Raw genomic sequence first — 23,448 nt, forward strand, 5'->3', positions numbered from 1 at the left:
AATTTCTCCATTTGATGTCCACACAGCAGACATGCTAGCAGCAATTAGCCCTGGGCTGTCAGCGCTTAGCCCTTGTTAGCAATTAGCCGCAGCAACTTGACTGCGCGGTCAGATATCGATGCAGCGTGAGCATCAAGTCTACAAGTGAGATTCAGTGGATGAAAAAGATGCCAGCTGCATGAACTTGCCATAAAGGCATAATTCATCCGGGCCTGAGCTTATGAGTGTAATTATGTGTCATGAATTATTAGGATGAGAGTCTTATTATAGCTGTGGAGCAGTATTTCAAAAGAACGAGGGTCTTAAATATTAGTTTATCCCTTTATAGACCTCCATATCTCTACTTTTCATGCACACCCATCCATGTTTGTTCCTACTTTGACAGTGTTCAGCACCAACTTAATGAATCATGTATGACTCTGCAGTAGAAATAGACTTCATCTGTTATGCTGCGTACGCACCGCTGCCTCGGCTTGTAGGCACACACAGCTATGGGGATCGGGGTTAATCAGTGTCTGTGCGAGTGTACACATGTGCATCCTCCAATATGCCTTAGGCTATGGATCCCAGGATAGCTGCGTGTTTGGGTGTGCAGGTTTATTTTAGCACTGCAAGAGGATTGTTGGAGGTGGGCCTTGCTAATCAATGGGATAAACACAGGGGTGCTAATCCACAGTTTAGCCTTGTGTTGGAGATACACATAAGTGTTTACTGACAGACACTCACTCACTTGTTGTAGGAACGACAAGGACAAGGGCAGAGATGAGAGAGCTGCCGCGAGAATTTCCTATAAAGTGATAAAGAGGAGGGAGAGGAGAAAATGCCTCGAGGTGGAGAGGACAGAGGATAGGATAAATGTAGAAGAGTAGAGAAAAGAAAGGTGAGAAAAACAACAGGAAGGAAGGTAATACTAGATAGCAGGGGCAAGGCGACAAAATGGAGATGAGAGCAGGCAAATTTGAGCGTAGTAGACAATTTCAGGTGAGATGAATAGAGAAAAGTAAGAGGGAGAGTGATACTGAAGAAAACCGAGAGGAAGGGAAACCGACATGAGAGGGTGTGAGGGAGAAACTCAGCTCAAAAGTCTCTCCTGAGGCCATTCTCCTCTCTTTTATACAATATCATCACACTGTCCAACAGAAGAAAGCTAACCACAGGATATTCAGGATATCCACTGTTGGATCATGTTTAAACTCTAGTTTCCTATACTTTACTCCTTTTACAGTCATCATAATGACTCAATAATCTTCTATAGTATCCTCTAACAGGAGGCTGTCAATAACCTACTGTATATGTGACACACATGATATATGATAGCGTAACATCAGCTCCATACTAACCTTGTTGGGTATTGACTATCCATATCTGCTTATGGGGGAAAAAATATCGGTGCTATGGTATTTCTGTATGAGGTTACTGTACATACCAAGTGATCCCAAAGGGGAGAAGAACAGGCGAATCACAAGACATGAGAAAGAATGCAGTATTTTTTGCAAGCAGGGACATGAAACAAGTGGGACACACAATATTCAAGCCTTTTGAAGAATCATACGTTCAGGGTAAGGATTTTAAACTTGCTCAAAGCTCTCAGTTTTTGCTGCGTTGAACTTTTCAAAAGGCTTTTATTCTGAAAAATATGGTTTGTCACACACTTTGCCTTTCACACTTTTGAAGTTGGGGACTGAGCCAAACCTAATTCAACACTTTTGGAACCTGTGAAAGTTGATGAAATGGCAGATTGTCCAAGGTCCTATAGCAAGTTAATTGGAGAAAAACGCTGATCATTTTGTAAGAAAAATTTAAAAAAAACCTCCTCTCCATATTTCTTAGTGCCAAACAAGCCCACATTACCACTGACACATACGGAGCCATCCGCCAGGCCTTATGGTAGCAGTTAACTCCGGTCAGCAGCAACCAAAACAACAAGCTGGTGTCTGCACCGGCTCCTTCCGGTTCTCTGACCTGGCCCAGGCAGCTTCCTGCCGTGTGTGGCCCAATCAGAGGCTGAGGTGAGGCCGCAGGGGCCAATAAGATGCTGAGCTGTGGGCTGGGAAGTTGTGCTCAGTGCGCCAGAGCGGTCATGGGAGCGAATAAACACATGTACACACAATGCTTGCACACACAAATGACCACACTCTGGGGGTCAGCGAAGCTGATGGAGCACAGCTGGGCGTCGCTTGGAGGCCGTGGTTGAGGGAGGAGAATTGAACTGAGACTTTTTTACTTTCTCTCTGCTTTTATCTGCCCTCGTTCTTAGCTTTTTGCCCATTTGTACTTCAGTGTCTCCATTTTCCTCCCCTCTCTCTCCCTCTTTATCCTACTTTCTTGTTACTCCCTGGAGGGCAGGAATGAGAGGACAGATAATATCAGCGCGGGCCTTACACCATTACCTTCCGTCTGATAAACCGCTCGGCCACTCCATCACCGTCTTTCTCTCAGTCCTTCACCAGTGAGGGAGGGGAAAAAAAGCAGACATGGGGGCAGGAGGAGAAAATCTAGTTTGGGACTGGGTGTGTGTCTGTGTGTTATTCTTCTGTGTGTGGAGAGAGCAGCTGTTTGTTAACAGAGAAATAGGAAGTATCAGGGGTCCTGATGGCATCCAATTAAGGCAGATAAAATGATGATGAATTGCAGGCGGGCAGCAGAGACGGACGCTCCTGTGAGTGTGTGTGTGTGTTTGTGAGTGTTTGTGTATTTGTGTGTGAGCTGCACACACACACACACACACACACATGCACGAAGACGGCAGAAGGAGAAAGCAGGGAAAGCAGCCATACAGATGTGGGGAAGGAAAAGGGAGAAGGGGAGCAGGGTGGGGAAAGAAGAAAGGAATTTTGGAAGTGGAGTTAAAAGGAAGAAGCTACAAGAGAGATGAGAGGAAGAGGAGGGAGAAGAGGAAGGGTGCAGACAGAGTGGAGGAGAGAGAGGACAAATAATCTACTCCCTTTTCCAATGGGAAATGAGAGAAGGATGGTAGACAAGAAAGATGGATTGATAGATGAATGGATGGATGGATAGATGGAGCAAATAGAGGTCTAGAGAGGAGGCCAAATGTGTCTGCAGGGAGAGCGGTGAACACAAACCACACTGGTCTAATAGTGTCACACACCCTTAGTGTGTGTGTGTGTGAGAGTGAGAGAGAGACATGAAACACAGTGCTGCTGATGCAAACTTCAGTCTTCTCCTCTGACTTTGTGAAGACTTTCTAGAGTTTATGGGATTTATGAAAAGATGTCACTGACTATAAAACCAAAAACTTGGAAATTATGTAGAAACAAATTCTTTCATTTAAAATAAATCATTACACATGAAACTACACACAGACACACACACACACAGTGCTAAAGGTGGCAGAGACAGGGCTAATGAGGGCCTTGGCGCTGGTCGGTGGAGGGTAGGCGCAGCGGAGCATGGTACAGCCTGGTCTGGCATGGCCTGGCACAGCTTAATGAGATATAAACACTAGAGCTGCCACTGCAGTCGGCCACAGCACACACTGACACTGTTTTAATTGGCTTACAGACGCTGTATGTGTGTATGTGTGTGTGTTTGTGTGCGGGTGGATTGAAAGTGCATGGGAACTTCTCTGGAATTTATTTTGGGGAGCTGCAAATTGAAGACCATTCGTTTTTTTATTACTTTGTTGTTTTGTATGTGAATTAGTTGACATGTGTTGTCATGGAGATTGTGAAAATTCAGTGAGGTTTCGTGAGAGCTCACATACATATCCACATTTATTTGGTGTGTTCATGTTTACACTGAGCACTTGCCGATCCATCTCCCTCTGAGGCAGCTCAAAGTGAAGGCGCCTCCCTGTACTCACGTGTCCTCCCTCTCCTCTAGTCATCTACCTGTCTCCATCACCTTCTCCTTCCTCTTCATCTCTGTCCCGTCATTGGCTCGCTGCCTCTCCTCCTCTCTTTGACAGGTGAAGAGCAGAGCTCCCACGCTCCCATCCTGGATAAATAAGAATTAATTGCGGCTCAGCTATCAGCATATGCCAGCTTCTCCACCCCATCCTCCACCTCACTGTCATCATCTATTTCTCATTTCTGTCTCTCTCCTTGTATCTGTGCGATCTGTAACCTATACTCTAAATCTTCTTTCCCTCATAAGGGTGCTCCACCCTTCAATGTGTTCGGTTCTGTGCGGTGGATTGATGGGCGAGAGAAGCAGCAAAAGGGATTGTTGGAGCAAGATGCTCCTGCTGTGATGAGAAGAGAGGAGTGGAGGGAGGGCGGTTAAACCAGAGGGAAGACCTCCATGTGTCTCTGTCTGACAGCATACAGTAGCCTGAGTCACACCCAAACTGTGTGCGTGATATTCTGCACTCTTTTCACCTGAATTAATGATTAATAACAGTGACTGAACCAGACTCCGTCTATATTACTTTAAATATAATATTCTATAAAGGGCCTTATACAACACTTGGTGTTGTTTTGGAACGAATGAGAACCTTTTATTCAAATATTTACTGCCCCAAACAAACTAATTTGTACAGAATGAACATAAACACATCAGCATTCACAGCTGCTTCATAACAGCAAATTGAAGTATCAGAGGTCAAAATGATCTTGCAAGCAGTCAGTATGTGAAAAGTTCATTTGGCAAACCTTTGAGTAATGATTTGGACTTGACAGGAACTAATCAGGGAGTGTATCTAACACTAGTGTTGGGTCCTCTGGCACATAGGATGTGTCATACCTGTCAGTAGTGGCAGAATCATCAAAAGACTCTGGCCAGGGTTCGAAAATATAAGTAATTCTGTGTCAACTTAGTTTGTATCGCAATCAGTAACAGTCTTTAAATTTCTCCTGTTGTTTGCATGTGTGCTATGTGGCACAGAGCAGTCATGCATTCGAGTGAATACATGTAAGTGTTGGTGACTTGCAGTGACTGTCGTGTGACAGAGTGGTGGAGTTTGCGGAGAGATATAAAGTCAAGCTGCAACAATCCAAACCCCTTCAGTCATTTTTCAAGCAAAAATGTTAAACATTTGCTGTTTCCAGCATCTTAAATGTAAGAATGTGTCTGGCCACCAGAAAGAATGGCAAGAGTTGACCGAGGGGGGGAAATGGCGAGGATATTGAAAATATGGATGTTTCTGCAAACGACCAGAAATCAGCCTTTTGTCCAGGGAGAAGTCTAGTAAGCTTACACTAGCTTAATGCGTAGGCTGGAAAATAAGAAACACTGGCTATGGCAGCATTATTTTTCCCTCAAGCCAGCACTTTTCTCTCTCTCTCGACCCCCCCCCCCCCGCCCGCTCTCTTCTTCTTTCCATCAATGAATAAAGTATGTGTATGTGTATGCACACATGTGTGTGTTTGTTTGTGTGTGTGTGCGTGCAAGAGATAAGCTGGGTAACTGGGTCCGGCCATGCCCTCCAATCCTGTTAGCATTAGCGATTAGCACTGGCTAACAGGCCCCTATTATGAGCGGAGGCTGATTCCACGCCGCCTGACCCCCCACATACAGTGTATACACACACATACACACACACTAAGCTATAGGAAGGATTACCACTTGATCCTTGATTAGGAAGCCATATCTGCCTGGAAGTTGTGCGTGTATGTGTGTGTTTAAAACGGTATGTTGTTGTGTATACTTCTATATGTTGACTTTCGCCTTATCTAGACTGGTAAACCATATTTCCTATGGACCCGCATTCAGTGTGTGTCCTCTGCTTTTCTTTAGCACTGTCCCAATGTGACAGTGCATCATATTTTTTCAATCTAGATTGAAAGATGTGTCAGGTCATACTTTTTGATAACTGTCGTCGTCACCTTGAGAAAGCTATGGAGAGAGGAGGAGGGTAAACTGCTCTATCCCAGGTACGGGCCTGCCCTAGGCTAGTTTGATATTTTTAGGCGTCCAGCTTGCGCACACCTTCAAAATGACTAATTATCAGGCTGTGACCCTCACAGAAGGGACCCGTTGTTACTTCATAGCTGCCTTCCTTCACCCCTCCTTCTCCATCAATCTATCTTTGCCTCTCCTCGTTCAGTGTTCAGTGACAGAGGTCTAGCTGGTGATGCTGGAGTGTTTGCATCAGCACTTTTCTGCTCAGAGAGTCTTCGGGGGCAAAGTCTCTGCAGTTTCTATTCATCAGATTTTTAACTTGTTTCTCACTTTTTTCATGGTTTATTTGCTATCAATCAATTTCTCTAAGTCTCTACCTATAGAGTGCTGCAAGAATGAGTAATAAAACCTGAAAATAAGTTTGCTTTTTTGCACTGCCTGTATCCTCGTCTCAAAGTCAATGTTTTTTTTTGGAAAAACAATACCTGAATTAAGGTCTGTAGTTAACACAAGCTTAAGAGACTTTCCTGTTTTGTTGTACGACATAAAATATAATAACACACTTGTGAATTTTGAAGCTTGTGTGTGTCTTAAAAAGGCAGTTGCTAAGAAGTAGCTTAATGGGACACCACTGTAGTCGAATCCATTTGGCTTGTTGTCAAGGGAACCAGGGCGATGGTAACTTCCGGGTCTGTTTATGAAAATTCGTCATCCCTGCAGCAATCTATTGGATCCTAATATTAGTTAACTTAGTATAGTGTCAAACCTAGTTTTGCCTTTCCACTTGCCCTTCACATCTTCTCATGTCAAAGGATGTAGATGAAAGTATTTTCCCATCACTCTCTCATTCTAAACTATATCAGGTTTTGGGACTAAATCGCAGAATACACAACGCAGTGATTTTGTTCCTCTATTTACATTTCTCTCTCCTCTTCACACATGCAAATCCTGACCTTTTGAGAGTATCCCGCATCATGTTTGCATTTTCATATTGGAATCTGCTGTGCAGTGAATAAACCATGTGCAAGGTGCATGTGTGTATTCCCCGAACTGTGTATGGTGCAACAATGCTGGTTCGGTATGAAAATTTAATAAGCTCTTGGTGCACTGAGAGGAGATGAGCTTTGGATCATAACCTAACCTTTTCCTATGCCTCCCTCCACCCTCTGCTGCCCATTAAACACACATACACGCACATACACACTTCTCCCTGACTAAATATTCATGTTTGTTGTTGAGTGAAGGTACATGCACGAGCAGATCCCAGCATTCCCTCCCTGAACATACACCCTCCCTTTGCGGATGGATGTGCAAACACAGACACTTGTAACATGGATGAGAAAAGGAGGGAAGAGGGCAGGCGGTGTTATTGTTTTAGCTGTCAGCACCTCCACTGTGTGTATGTGGTTTTCAGGGAGAAGACTTGTCAGCGTGTAAAGCAGGGTTAAGAGGTCCACACACATCTATCATCTATTTCTCTATCAGCGGAATTGGCCCCTCTCAGGTGATCCAGAGGGGGATCAGGCCACACTCTGATTGGCCGGTCAGCAAAGAAGCGGGGATGGAAGTAGAAGGCTTGACCCCCGTGTCCTTTACTGTAGTCTGGAGGGGTATATAACAGAGCAGCCACAAAAGACATAGTTAATGACACTGATGGATACAATATACACTTTACAGCTTATTTGGCAGTGAATTACATGAAGAAAATTGTCCTTAAGATCCTGTTGTTGGAAGTTACACATCTCTGAAATGATGGTTACACTGTGTTGACTTCCATCCAATACTGGAAGCTGAAAAATAGGAGGCTGGAGACAGAATTGTGGGTTGTAGTGAAACACCCATCCTGTTCAATACTGTTTATACCTCATGTGAAGAAAGGTAAGCTCAAGAACGGCCTCCCTTTTGTCCAAATAGTCAAAAATCCTTGAATAAAATTTCGGTATGCTGTCTGGTGAGATGCCACCTGAGGAATGTGAGTCCTGTACTCACCAGCTTTTAGGCAAGGCAGGGCAAGTTTATATATATAGCACCACTGAGACAAGGCAATTCAAAGTGCTTTACAGAAAGACAGAAGTGCATTAAAGCTAAGACATTAAGAAAAATGTAAAATTGCCTTTACAAGACAATAACGCAGAAGTTATGTATTTAGTTACGTATACTAGCTGACTGAATATCTGGGTCACGGTTAGCTTGTGTGGCCTCCTGAGCTTATATTTGTCTCTCATTTTCTCATCTCATCTCATCTCATCTTATATTTGTGCTGCAATGAAATTATAGGTAAATATGCAGATGTCACAAAATTGTGAAAAATAATCGTCTCAATTTCCCAGTGCCAAAAGTGACACTCACATTGACTTAGGTTCACTCTTTTTGTCCAACCAACAGTCCAAAACCCAAAAGAATCATTAATGACAAGAAAGGCAACACATTCTTACGTTTAAGATGCTGAAAAAGGCAAATGTTTAACACTTTTGCTTGAAAAATGACTGAAAGGGTTTGGATTGTTGCAGTTCAACTTTATATGAGCTTGCGTAGGTTTACATTTGTCATTTTGGCCAAACAAAACAGTAAGCAGCCTTCCCTCTTAACAAGCACTTGTCACTAGTCACTTGTTTATATAAAATATTGCTTAAATGAGCTTTATTTCTGCTGCTGCTGTTGCTGAAAAGTGTATGGAAATGTGATACCTGTTTTCTAGTCTTCCATTGACAAAGCAGAATTGTTGTGTCTTTATGGGCAAGAACAGTTGCTAAGTATAAAGCTGCCCTTAGTTGGATAACACCCCTCTTTCTCTTCCTCTCTCCTCCTCACCATCTTCATCCCACTTGCTTCTCTGGCCTCTCAGTCTCTGTTTCATCTCATATGTTTCCTCTCCCCTCACTGTCTCTCTTGCTCTCTCTACATCCACATGTTCTCAGTGCAGTGTCCCCGAGCATCTCCTTTTCTTCTTCTATTCGCTTTCTTCTCTCTCTTTGTCTCGCATCCACACACGCACTCAAGCACACTCATATGTTCTCTCCATTTCTACCCGGCGGAGAGGTGCTCTTGTTCCCAGGCAGACTGGGTGGTCTCTTGGGGGGGGAGGAAGGAGGAAGGGAAAGATGGAAGGAGTTCATACGGTCGGACCTCAGTGGAGAGAAATAATAGCTGACATCCAAGCCATGTGTTGTCGCGTGGAGCGTCTTATCTTCCTGTGTTTTCACGTGTTTGTATTTATCATTTTTTTATTTCCCGTATAGACTATGCAATCAGTCTTTGATGCATTCGCTGGCATCTGTCTCTTGGAAACTGTCCTGTGTGCAGAATGCATATTTATAGTGCAGTGCGCACATGTGTTTCTCTGGACATGTTTGGTATATGCGATAAAGGGATCTGCTCCATATTTCCTTGTTTGACTGTGGGTGTTCCGGGGGATGGAGGCAGGGGAGAGAAAGTCGGACTGAGATTGATGGGGGAGGAGGTTTGTAAAGAGGTAGAGGGAAGGAATAATGAGAAGGAGAGAGAGAGGGAGAGAGAGGAAAAGGAGGGGGTGGAAAGGAGGATTGTGAGAGTGGGTGAGGCAAGGGAATGTGTGAAAAGACCAAGGCAGACATGTCAGGGAACAAATTGAAAATGCCAATTTCACTTTAGCCCCCACCAGCTCAGGCGCTTACAGGCCAACCCCGGCCTCTTATTCCATGTGTAAATGAATGGTGTCCACAGAATAACACACAATCACCTCTCTCTATCCATCTCGCCCCTCGCTTTTTCTCCTTCGCCCTCGCTGCCGTATCATCCTCTCTCTCCACCTCTTCTCCCTGCCCACTTTCTCATCCTTCTTTTCCCCATCTTTTCATCGGTTTACTCTCTGCCCTCAACTCGCTGCACCTCTGTGTTTCTGACCCCATCAGCCGTTACAAATATTTCCAGCCTTTTGACCATCACTTGTCACTTTTTCCTGTCTGCACTTTCTTTGCACTCTGTCCAGTATTATTGCCACTTTTCAGATTTTTCTCACCGCCCCCGATCTTACCTTCCTTTTTCTGTATGAGCCCACTGCAGTAACTTTAATATAGTATGTACATTTTTTTGTCATACCACCCCTTCCTCACCTACTATTCAACTTACCTATGGTCTGGTTAATTTTGCTGTTTTTTTTATTGTTTTTTTTTTTTATGTGTAGAGTAATTTTATCTGTTTTTGATCAATTTGCTTGGCTTAATTTTTTTTAATTTTTTTTGTCTTATTTATACTTTTTTGGTGGTTGTTATGTTAATAAGGACCCCAGGAAGACTAGCAACCACTCTATGGAAGCCCATGGTGATCCATTACAGATTAACGGATTAAGTACAAACAATAATATGCCAATTGCAACTTAGCAGAGCCCACCATGGCATCTTCAAATGCCTCATTTTGTCTAACCAGAAATCCATTTCCCTTTTTCCCTTTACTACCATACAGTCTATGTCAAAGAGAAGTAGCAAATCCTGAGAACTGTTCACTATTTTTCAAATGCTAAATCCAGAGAGGTTTATGTAGTAACTAGTGTAAAAGTTTCTTGTTGAGCGCTCTGCAGACCAGCTCCCAGGTGGAGTTACTCAGGGGTAAAAGTTTCCTCTTATATAATACTGCATGGCTACTAAATAAATCATAGCTCCAAAATGTGCCTGAAAACACTTTTCTTTTTTTTTCTTTTTTTCTTTTTTTAATAATGTCCCCTTAAAATAAACTCCAAGAGCAAAGTAATAGTTCCTCTGGGCTACACTGAGACATCTTCCTTTATTTGGATATCAGAATCTCAGCCTTCGGGGCCCGCTGAATATAAATCATCCAATCACAAAAAGTGAAGAATGAATTAATCAGCCATTCACACATCGTGACATTGCTGTGTCCTCTCATTTTCTTATCTTCTCCATGCACATTTCTTGCCTCTCAAATACGTTCAAATTCACTATTATTACAGATGTCAAGATAAATCTCACAGTATCACACTGGAGTGGCTGATATCACATAGTGGTGAAGTTGTAGCTAGATTCAATCTGTGAGGGCCCCATCGCCTCGGGCTTGGGGCTTTCACATTGGATTTTATCACCACTCCACGAGAGGAGAATAGTCCTGCAATCTCTCCCCCCGAGGCCATTGAAGATACTGACCATACCAGTGGTAGTGAGAGTGACTGGGCGCCCTTTGACTGACGGAGGCATTAGGTTAACACGGTCCGTCTCCAGTCGCACCAGCCATCAGCCTCATATTACTGCAGCAGCCGCCTCACAGCGCAGAACAGGCAATCTCTTGCTATCTGGCATCTGTTTTATGTTGTATCAAAGACAGTTAATGAATGGAGTAGTTAATAATGCACAATGTGTCTCAGATTGGGGAGTCGGGGGGGTTCTTGATGAATGAGTATTTTCAGATGATTGTGTGTTTACCTCAGTGTTTGGCTGCTTTGTGAATGTGAAGGGGGGGAAGTGAGGAGGCGGTGTAACTTCTAAAGCTGCATTTTATTTGCCGGTGATAATCGTCGTTGATAATTTATTCGTTGGGAGGTTGGGAGGGGTCTCACAGGAGCTCTTTCTCTGTTATTTCCTTCAGTTAACACACCGCCATCACACCACCACTTTTGAAGCTTGTTGTCTCATTCAAATCGTTTCCATAAAACTGATTATGCCGACGACGAGTCAATTACATTTCAACTCTTATTAGTTCAGGATGCAAAAATGAAATTAGATGAGAATATTATTGTTGGAGATGCATTACACTTTTCATTCATCACTGGAATGGAATGAGTCATGCAGTGATGGGGTTTCCAATCTCTTAATCAACTCCGTGCTCTGCCAGGCAGCGGCGGATGTGCCGCGTGTTAAAATCACAATATAGCCCGTCTTTCATCATTCATTTTTATGGCCCTTCAACTGGGTGAGCACCGCAGGGTATGACATTACTACCAGCCACGAAACTGAACTCCCTGTGCTCTTGGTTTTAACATTTTTTTTTTTCCCCGCTTTTGCTAATTTGACATTTTGTTAAAAGGCTTGCCTTATAATGATGCTTCTGATGTAAAACACTGTTGGGTTAGATAGCGATACATGACTATGAATGCTTATCCTGATATTGTTTGTTTTATATTTCAGTATACCTATGAAGGCAATGACATCAGCGATCTGCCTGTGGATTTGTCAGTGGTTTGGAACGGGCTCTTTGTCATCGACAACCCCTACAACATCAAAGGTGAGTTAACGTGGGGTTAACCATTGACCCTTACTGGTTCCAGGTATTCCATCTGCATGGGCAAATTCTTAGACCCACAAAAGACTGAGAAGGATTATAGGGCATCAGATTAGAGAACATCACTTTTTCATTCTTTTTCTCATCAACATCATCTGTGTTCACTTTTAACACGACAGGTTATAGACTCATATAAATGCCAATTCCACATTTAGGTTGATGTGTCAGTTTTTTTAATCCTTCTATCTGAGTCATGGCTGATACAATGGCTCCTTGAATCCATATTGTGACCAGAATCCCTTGGATTTGCCTATTGCACTTGATATTCTTGGTCTGTAAGGGGCTCAAACACTGTCTTACTGACTGTATAGGTCTGTGTGAGTTCAAGACACTGTATAGTGCACTATTGAATGTGTACTGCATGTGTCGGCATTAAACACCGCAACTTTAGGAATATTATACACCAATTCTGGCCTATCACAGATATATTGGTATCTGCCTATACGGTGTTCAATATGTGCCAGTATGAAAACTTTTTTTACATAACATAATGCAGAAAAAGACGCTTGTGGTAATTTATATTTCTTACATTGCCAGTGAATTTTACAGTGCACTGGTGTCATTTGGGATAATAAAGTTTATTTTTAGACAGTAAAATATCCCGCCTCCGTTAGGTATCCTTGTTACAAGTGTTTGATAACCATATTTGAGGGATCATATATTACTCTCTAATATAAGTGTCAGCATCTGCTCCAAAAATCGAGTATCGGTCAGGCTGTAACTCACACTCGACTGAGCATTAGATCATTTGTATTCCCTAATACATATATTGACAAATAATTATGTCATGGTTCAGGTTTTCTCCCATGAGACTTTTTTTTTATCATTTCTAATAGGTAACAAATAAGTAGCTGGTCACAGTAGCAACAGAAGCTCAAAGTGAGCAGGAAAATGACTGATACACCGGTGTTAAGCAATGGAGCTTCTAATGGGAATCTGTCTAAAAAAATCCAGGGATCTTCAGTGTGTGCATTACACAAAGAGATTTGACCAATAGGTGCAGTGTTAACATGGCAAAACCAGAGCAAGATTCATCCATCACATAAAGGGGCTACAGTTGTAAATTAGCTTAGGGCAAAGTTTGGTGAAACACAGAAGCTGTGCTGTGTCCCTGTTCAATAAATAAATAAATGTTGGTTCAAAAGGCAGCTGGAGGTATTGTTACTTCCCCCACATTAAAACATCAATTAATAATTGATTTTCTGTTACTGAGAATCACCGACTGTGACACTGGAAAGGGTCATTACTGAGCTTGAAGGCTCATTCTTGACCTTGGAAATAGAAGTTTAACGAAACAAACTGTTCTGTTACACTATTGATGTGGGTTGGTAGTGTCAAGTGTTATTGTTCAAGTTATATTTAACGACAGTGGTTAAAATTTAACATGAACACTTTAACACATTTGGTGAATAATGCATTAGTTAGGTATTAAATGATATAATTAAGACTATTGATGAAATGTATTTTATATCACAACTTATTTTTCAGCTCCACAATGCATCACACTGTTGTATCATAAAATACCTCGTCTGAAGGATCTAATGTATTATTACCCAGCTTTTGTTCAAGGTTACAGATGTTCATGCTTAGGTTGACAGATATTGTTATTAAGAATGTATGTACTATGTATATCCTCTTTTTAAACAGTCTTACAGTATAGACACTAATGTATAACCACGCCTCGCCCTCCGAACAAAGAACCATGTGAGTAATGATTAAACACATACACGTACTCAGTGCAGCACTGTGAGAGAAGACAATGAGATCATGTCTGTTGGCTATAATTACTGGTAGGACAGTCTTTACAGTGCTGTCTCCATAATTATTGTGGCCGTACAGTACTGCAGGGGTCTGTAACATTATTCCCCTGCTGTGAGGTAAAGCAACATCATCGCCAGCTCACAGTGCGTTCGATGCGGCCTGTTGATGACAGGCACAGGGAGCTTTGTACAACAGAAGGAGCTGCGTTGTCTCGTCCCATTTGTTACTCTTTGATGGTTAAAGAAACAGCGAGGTGCCATGATCGTCGTGTAGTATTTCAGATTAGAGGTTTATACATCTCTGAAGTCTGTGAAGCTGCAATCGTTGCCATTTTGTCAGTATTGTAAGGTAACACCACAGAGTCACTTTGTTCCATTTATTGATGCCACTCCCTGTTGTCTAATCGTACCGAGCAAGCTGTTGAAGTCTCAAATTTCACAAATACTGATGTATGGATGCATTTGTAAGACACACCAGACATATGTGTCTGAACATAGGGGCCCCACTGTAATCCACAATAAGTGGGTGTTGATATTCATCGAGGCAAAATAAAATGCTCTGACAGTCAATGGTTCTCCCAAGGACAAAGTGCTTCTAAATGGCATCTGTGACATGTAGCAGCATTGACAGCGTACAATATCAGGGGCATGCATCAGTGTCTATGCATTGTGCATTATCTTAAGTCTAAATCTCCCAAAGTGCAACCCGAGGAGACCCACACCCCCTCTCTCTGTATCTCTCTTCACTGGCAGCCCCCTCCCTATTTCTCAATCATGATAATCATCTGGTGGAGTGTGAGCGATGCTCACTTGTCTTAAATACTGATATGTTAATGTAATTAGAGAGAAGTCGTTTAGCAGCCAGTAATTGGTACAGGGTTGCTTTAAAGCTGCTCCATGACCAATGGGATTTGGGGATGGAAAAGAAGAGAGAGAGGAAAAAAAAAAGATTTAACTGTACAATTCTTTAGGCCTTTGGGAAATAGTGCCTTAACTCAACTTTGTCTCAGTGACATTGAACAAGTTTTGGAATTTTTGTGTGGAAGTTGAAAAACTTAAAAGGAAGTATTCGGTTCATTTTTAAACTATTCCATCCTTCAGGTTGTTTGTCTATCCGAGGGCTACAAATAACAAATATTTTCATTTAATCTGTTGATTATTTTCACGATTATTTAAAAAAAATGCCTATCATAATTTCCCAGATTGACATCTTTAAATAGCTTAATTTGTCCAACCAACAGTTCAAAACCCAAAGACTCTTCATTTACTATCAGTAATGACAAATAAAAACAACAAATCCTCAAATTTTAGAAGCTGGAACCAGCAAGTATTTGACATTTTTGCTTAAAAAGTGACTGTAACGATTAATTGATTATCAAACTAGCGGGTGATTAATTTTTTTCGATTGACTAATTGATTAATCGACAAATTTTGGCAGCATTAGCTTACTTAGGTAGCTTGTAATTTAATAACCCCACACAAACTGTAGCGATAATGATTCTCCCAAGCCTCACTCCCTCCAATAATCTTTTCTTGTCATATAATTTTTTGTCTCTTTCTCCTTCTTCCTTCTTCACCAGCCCACCTGTATAAGTGCTACGCGCTGAGAGACAGCTGCGGGATGTGTCTGAAGGCGAACCCCAGGTTCGAGTGCGGCTGGTGCGTACAGGAGAAGAAGTGCTCCCTGAGGCAGGAGTGCACCCCTCCGGAGAGCACTTGGATGCACGCCACCACAGGAAACAGCCGCTGTGCGCACCCCAAGATCACCAAGGTAAGCCGTGACAGTAACAACACATGCTCACACATAACATATAGCAGCTCAGTGTGCTCCTGAAGCTCAGACAGGAAATACATAACTGCACACGTGCACCTGCGAGTACACACAGCGGCCTCTTTGAGGAGGATTGAAAGTGTTAAGTGCTCGACATGCAACAACATACAATCTACTGTATGTATAATAAACACGTGGGACTTTCCATTTTTTTTATGCAACAAAACCTTTTTTAGAATGAGCCAACAAAAATAAATGATCAGAAATAGTTTTTAAGTGAAAAGTAAAGTAAAAGTAAAACCTCGTGAAATTCTTTGCCAAAACTGACGCCGTCACCACACACATGAACACCCCGAGGGCTGAGGCCAGGCAACAGCCCACTCTAAAATCAACATTGTGTGGAGCTGCTAAATCCAAAGTTAAAGAAAAACTTTCCTTTTACCACTGCTAAAGTTAAAACGGACACCTAAGCCGCTGTTTGGTGTGTGTTGCCCAGCAACTCAACCTCCTGCCCAACAAACAAGTCAGGGTTTTGTCAGGTTAGAGGTCAGAAGGCATGGGGTTCAGATGACAATAAAGCGTTTGTAATAGGGTTGTATTTATTCTTGTTCTGCAAACTTTGAAACAGAACACTCGCCTTTTGACAGAAGTCAGAGGATTTGCCAAAGTCAGCTCATTAGTAAAAGTAAGTTTTCCAAAAGAGGAGAAATGTGTACCTGTTTGGCCTCAGCGAGCGAAGGGGGACATCATAGGAGGGGAGGCAGCAGGGAGGAGAGACAACTTAGAAGCCATCACCATGACTGCAGCCACAACACAGATGGTCCGGCCAGGAGGAGGCAGTTCACACACACCAAGACTGAACACACTGACGTGATTAGAGATGATGGCTGCACACACACGAATACACACACACACACACACACACACACACACACACACACACACACCTGAGGAGGCGGAGAGGGTGGTTGTCTGGAGTGTGTGTGTGTCTGTGCAGGCGGGAGACAAAGAAACAGAGAGTGTTGTAGTGTGCTAATTGTGTCCCACCATGGGCACAGAATGTGTGTGTGTGTGTGTGTGTGTGTGTGTGTTTGTTGGTGTGCGTGCGTGTGTGTGTGTGTGCGTGCGTCTATGCGTGCGTGCGTGTGTCTATGCGTGCGTGCGTGCGTGCGTCTGTGCGTGAGTGTGTCTGTGTGTGCATCTGACAGGCTGGGTGAGCGAAGGCGTCTAAACACCATGGCGTACCCATCTGTTGCCACCGATAACCGTGGCGGTGGTCCTCGTCTGACTGTGACCTGGGTCATCGTCTCTACAGCTCACCACTGGGAGTGACGCACACACGCGCACTTTCGTAAACACACACGTGGAGCTCACACTTTGAAAGCCACGCGTGTCTTGACGTTTGACCCTTTCACTCATTTGTCCTTCCTTTTTTTCCATCCCTCCATCATTCCTTCTCAAGCTTTTTCTTCAAATTAAATTGTATCTCAAATAAGACGAAGCGTCGTCTCAGTCAAAACGGGTGCCATTCCTCTCTATTTAAATGAGTGTGAAATATATGTATGGTTTATAATGCATGCCCGTCTCACTGATGCAGACTTCTATGGCTGGAGCCCTCAGTGCATTTCCTGTGCGACACGGGTTCGTCTCTCTGAATGCGTAATGGAGATATTGGATAATTGGGGCACTGGCACATAGATAAATCCTCTCTCTCTTCTTGCTCGCTTCAGTTATCTCTTTGAAACAAGCGTACAGAGGCAATTGGGCTGTGTGTATGAAGGGGTGGGGTGAGGGTGTGTGTGTGTGTGTGTGTGTGTGTGTGTGTGTGTGTGTGTGTGTGTGTGTGTGTGTGTGCGCGTGCGCGCAAGCATGTGCTCTTGCATGCATATTGAGAGGTAAATCCTGGCCTCGGGGCAAGATGTTGGTGGCAGTCAAAAAGCAGGCGTAGAGGAGCTTCAAAAACAGCAGGAGGAGAAAACCTACTGCAGGTTTGAGAACGCGGAAGAGACAAAGAAGATGAGAGGAAGACAGAGAGGAAACTGGAGGAAGCGTTATCACTAAGCCACGCTGCCAGTCTCAACTCTCCTCTCCACCTTTGACATTTACAGTGTGACATTTAACGCAAAAAGAACATCCCCGGGCGACAAAGAAAATCTCTGCCTTTTCCTCTGCCATTTCATCCTTCTTTTCTACCAAAGAGCATCACACAAATTGAATATTACTCCACTTTTTACCATCTGTTTGTTCGAATCCCTGTTTTTTTCCCATCTTTTTTTCTTTATTGAGGCTGCTTTGTGTATTTTTTGCAGCGTGCTAGCTGCTGCTTGGCCATTTGCTCGGGGATTAGCCCTTAATTTCACTTAGACTGGAGAATGTGTGTTCAACCGGGAAGGAAACTGAAAGAGTGTGACCACACACGCACAACATACAGGCACATATTATTCACATATACACAGCTATTCAGAGCTTTCAGAGCAGCAAGCGTCTAACCCATTTGGTGTCATTTCCGAGTGTGCTATTGCCCATTTGACGTTGTTCAATAGTGTGCAGTGGGGGACCGTTCCACTGATGGCTCTAGCACCAAAGTACTGTTCTCCAAACACAGCGATGGATGTTTTAGGCTCTAAATGATCGGTTTTAGACGTTGTAAGAATTTGGCTGTCAGACTGTTAAAGTGCTGTTATTTGTGTGCTGCATTGTTTCTCTGCTCTGACACTGTGCACTAAGATTAATTAGCTCTCCTTTCACAACAAGCAAACGCACATTTTGCTTGTGTGTGTGCGAAAGCTATGCACAAGCAAGTGGCTCTTAAATGCAAATTCACACTCTGTCTGAGAAATGTACAGTCAGATGTGAAATGTTTAAATTAGAGATAAAATAAGCTACAACTTCCAATGAGCAGCTTGTATGGTATCCTCAAAATCACTTTCACAGCCACACATACAGTGACACACACACACACACAAACACTCACACACACAGTCTGGTGCTGTCTCCCAGTGTAGTGCAGCAGTGTCCTAGTACTGGCCTTGGATGCTGCCTGGCCCTCCATCATCCATCATCTCCTGCCTGCCTTCTCCTAGGGGACAGGAAGAGCATTACAGCTAGCCCTTAGAAACCAATTAAAACAACACAGGCCATGCCAGTGTGTGTATGTGTGTGTGTGTTTGTGTGTGTTAGTGTTTTGGCATGTGGCACACTTTTGTGTTCTGTGTTTGTCCTTCCTTCTTTGTGATCTTTTTGTATATGAGAAAGTGTTTTTGTGTTTGGTCTTCTGAAGACTATCTGATTCTACGTGTAGTGTCAGCGCGCTCGTCTTTGTTCAGTTTCACAGCTTGTGTACTTGCGAAAGGCCAATCATTTCCCCCTCATGTATTGTTAAGCTGCAATATTGGCCTTTGTCAGTCTTCTTTATCTCTCTCTACGTCTCTATTTTCTTGTCACTTTCTTTTCTTCTCTTCCCTCATGTATGCTCCTGTCACTCTCTCCGTATCTCGTTCTCCCATTTCCTTTCCTTTATCAACCCTTCGGATTCTTCTCACTCTCCTCCCCTTCCCTTTACATCGTCCTTCATCTATCCTGTCCGTGTATCATCCTCCTCTCTTGCTTGCTACGCCTTTTGACCAACACCGGGAGAGATGTCTTTCTCTTTAGAGGCCAGTATCGACCTGGCCTCTGGGTTTTCCCATTGTGTTTTAGAGCTGAGCAATAAGTCTCACTGTTACCGCACTGAGAGAGACAATAAAACAAGCAAGTGCTGGCTAAATCACATTAATAATGGTGATATTATATCTGGATGTCCACTAATATGATTCACATCTTTAATCACATTATTTTCTGCTTAGTCACATGTAAACATTTAACCCACTCATCACTTACTGTATTTCATTGCTTTCATTAGTTTGTTTGTGACTTTTAGTTTTTGAGAGGTTTTCATATCACAGATAAACTTCAGAAACCTCATGCCATGTTCATATCATCTATCTCTGTGTCCCCTGCTCCCCCCTTCCTCCTCCTCCTCCTCCTCCTCCTCCTCTTCCTATAACTAGCAGATGCTATCTGTGCACTGCCGCTCAGCCAGCCACAATAGGCCTCACACAAAGCCTCGGACACAACGGGACAAGTCGGAGACGAAGAGAAAAAAGGGAGTTTGAATGAGTGTAGAGCGCTGCGACGGCGAGAGGAGAATAGAGCGAGTGTTTAGGCTGGTGGCTTTTATCAAAAAGAGCTTTTTGTTTGTGTTGTTAAGTCGTGGATGTAGCAACTTGTGTGTGTGTGTGTGTGTGTGTGTTTTGTGTTTTGATAAGCCAGTGTTTATAGAGAAAAAAGAGATTTGATTACCATATCTGAAGATTGTGACTGGTGCACCACTGTGTGCCACTCACTCTTTTGTCTCCGGCCCAAAATATATGCATTCAGGCTCCATTGAGCGAGAGACAGAGAGTGAATTAAAAAGACACACAAGTCCGGAGAGGATGAGGGAAAGGGCGAGGGAAGGAGGAGGGATGTTCATCAGAAGCCTAGCTGGTATAAGATGGAAAACACTCCTTAATTATATCACTGTGGCATTTCAGTGCTGGCCTGCGTGACACTGGGCTTTGTTCCCATTGTGTGTTTCTGTTAGTGGTGTCCTGAACACCTGTGGCTTTTACTAGCCTGCCACCTTTTCTATAATGATGTTAGACTGGGGGATCAATGACAGGTACCAGGTGGAGAAATGGAGTCAAAGGGAGCAGGTTGAGAGAGTGGATCTAATTTATATGTGAAACAGTAGATACACTTAGAGGAATAGTTTGATATTTTTAGAAAAACACTTATTTATTTTCTTGCTCAGAGGTAGATAAGACTAGTACTACTGGTTAATCGGTTAGTTTAGCTTAGCTCAAAAACTGGAACCAGCTAGCCAAAACAGAATTTCAGACCTCAAATTTAACGTATTACCTTTTGTTTTTTGTTCATATTAAAGAAACAAGATATGACATAAATTAGTAAGCTTTGAATTTCTGGTAGGTGGATCTTGCTACCTTTGGACAGGACCAGACAAGTTGATTCTAATCTTTGTGCTGAGCTAAGTCCAGCTGCTAACAGTAGCTTCATTATTTACCAGACAGACATGAGAGTGGTGTCAAAATTCTCATCAAACTCGCAGCAAGAAAATTAATAAATGTATTTTCTAAAATTTCAAACTATTCCTTTTACAAGTTTCAACACCAGTGTACTCTTAACCCCTGTTAAAATTTGTTACACACTCATAGGGTTTTCTCATCTATTTTTGAAATTGAAAATGGCTTTTTTTTTTTTTTTACTCTAAAGGTCCAGTCACAACATTGTTAATATCAGCAGAGCTTTCAACACAAAATCAATGCATTTCACTTGCTGTCAATAGATTTTGCAAAGTGAATTTACATGGTGCTTTGGCCCAAAGTTCAACTTTGGCCAAATGTGATGCATGAATCAAATCGTTTTGATGAAACAAAGAGATCCAGAGAGTCCAAAATGGAGCAGCCAACATAGCTATGGCACATGGTTTGCTGCACTTTGTTCGATTGTTTCATTTTTGTCCAAATAGCAACCACGTCACCAAGCTGGCACCTGTTTCGCAAGGCCTCACAAATTTTGCTTTTCAACTTTCTGGTGTTCATAGAGGTGTTGCTTGCTTTAGAACAGTGCAAACATATTCAAATAAAAAATACATATGTGGTTTTTGGCAATATGTGTATGTGTTCTCTTTCATAATATTTCGTTCGATGTCTCACTATGGGATGCACGCCTCGCTGCAGCCCTCAGAAGCATTAATCTCATTACGCCAATCCTGATTGGCTGGTGAAACGTGTCCGTCCGCCTCAGGTAGTCCCCTCTACCTTAAATAGCGCATGCGGACGGCACCACGTCATTCAAACACCTCTTCTCACTCGGAGCATATCTCACGTCCAAGGCTAGCTAGCTAAACTGTCCACAGGCGGACCTTATTTAGCTTCCGTCGCCGGGCGCTACTAGCTTTTTGGATATCTTTTTCTGTGCTTCATCGATCACACCAGATCGAACCAGTGCTTTCCTTGCTCTCCACAGCTTGGCCAGCACTGTCCTCGACGCCCCACCACGGCAGTTCGAGCACCGAGTATTAGCACACCAGCTAATTTTTCGGCTTCTTCACGTTAGCACACCAGCTAACTGCCTCGACTCCCCGCCTGCACACCAGCTCGCGAGGAATGGAGGCTAAATCCCCTCACACCAGAGGGCACGGAGACTCTGGGGCCCGACTCTGTCGTTGCGGGAATAAGATATCGAGTACGGATCCACACCAGGTCTGCTCGAGCTGCCTGGGGCTGCAACACGCCCGGCTAGCTATCGACGTCCCCGGCTCGTGTCAACACTGTGCGGTGTTCACCGTCAAGAGTCTCCGCAGACGGCTAGCCCGCCAAGCTAGCTTGTCTGGACATGACCCCTATCTCCCTCCCGGCGGCCCCGCCGTCGAAGGCGGAGAGGAGATGGAGGTCGCTGCGGTGGCGATGCCGGAGGCTAGCGCCAGCTGGGGCTCCCAGCTCGACCTAGCCGCGGATCCCCCGCAGGAGGAAGACGTCCTGGAACTGGACTATGGGGACGATGACGATGGCGCCTCGGAACTCCTCATCTCAGAGGATGAAGAAGAGGACGACATCTTCATCACTCCGGCCCGGGCTGCACAGCCCGCGGCCTCCGTCGCCTCTCGGGATGGAGATGAGAGTAGCACACCAGCTTCTCCCCTCCCCAGCTCGGACCTGCTCGACGTGTGCAAACGCGCTGCTGCCCGACTGGATATCCCCTGGCCCGCTGTCGTAGCTGAGACCACCAGATCCCGCTACGAGGGGAAGAAATTGCCCTTGGCTAAGAGTGCGACGAAGCAACGTCTCCCTGTCTTCCCAGAGCTGCTGGATGAGGTGGCGCGCTCATGGAGAGACCGCCCTTACAGCAGCAGGAGCCCGATCCCCGGAGCCTCGTCCCTCGACTGTGAAGCGATGGAGAGCCTGGGTCTGCTCCGCATGCCTCCGATGGAGCCACTCGTTGCAGCGCACCTTCACCCACGGCTGTCAGCGGTGTCCTCCCGGAGCCCCAGCCTGCCATCCAAGTCTGACCGTTTTCAGTCAACTCTGACTGAAAAGGCATACAAGGCGGCGGCGCTTTCGGCCAGAGCGCTCAATGTCCTCTCCCTGCTCACGGCTTATCAGGCTGAGTTATGCGAGGATTTTGTGCAAACTCAGGACCCAGCTACGTGGGAGGAGATACCGGTCATCACCGACCTGTGCCTCCGTATCCAACGCTGTGCGGTCCAGGCCACGGGAAGGTCGATGGGGGCAATGGTTCTGCAGGAACGAGCGCGGTGGCTCAACCTCGCCAACCTGTCAGACAGAGAGAAGGACGACGTCCTGGACATGCCCATTGTCCCGGAGGGGATTTTTGGTTCCGCGTTGGCTTCGATGCAACGGCGGTGTGAAGCCAAAAAGAAGGAAGACGAAGCTCTCCAGCTCTGCCTCCCTCGAAAGCCCCAAGCTCCCTCTCCGCCTGCACAGCGGAAAACCTTCGCGCAGGCTGCTGCCCAAGTTTCGCAGTTTAAAATACCTAAACTGTCGAAACCCCGGCCCGCCCCACCTCCCCTGCCCAGCCGGGCCGGCTGGTCCAAGAAACCCTCGGCCCCGGCTGCAGCTCCGCCGGCACAGCCCGCGCAAGCTGCCACTAACCAGGCCAGGAGGAAGAAGAGAGCGGCCTGAAGGCTCCTCTCTTCACCGGTGATGCAGCTGGAAGTTCCCCGTTCTCCAGCTCCACCTGTTCGGCTTTCGAGCGTGCGCTCAGGGGCCCCCCACGCCCCCGTCTCCC

The 23,448-nt window shown here is 44.4% G+C and overlaps 1 protein-coding gene across 4 annotated transcripts in view; it reads left to right on the plus strand.

Annotated features, from left to right (window-relative positions):
• plxna1b (plexin A1b) overlaps nucleotides 1-23,448 on the plus strand; it is a 195,532-nt gene that overhangs the window by 130,036 nt on the left and 42,048 nt on the right. For all 4 annotated transcript variants that reach the window (XM_073468452.1, XM_073468454.1, XM_073468453.1 and 1 more), the window contains exons 11-12: nucleotides 11,913-12,009; nucleotides 15,407-15,597. In XM_073468452.1, the coding sequence (XP_073324553.1) occupies nucleotides 11,913-12,009; nucleotides 15,407-15,597 (288 nt within the window). The remainder of the gene's footprint in view (nucleotides 1-11,912; nucleotides 12,010-15,406; nucleotides 15,598-23,448) is intronic.

The sequence above is a fragment of the Pagrus major genome, chromosome 6 (genome assembly GCF_040436345.1).
Source record: "Pagrus major chromosome 6, Pma_NU_1.0".
Lineage (NCBI taxonomy): Eukaryota > Metazoa > Chordata > Actinopteri > Spariformes > Sparidae > Pagrus > Pagrus major.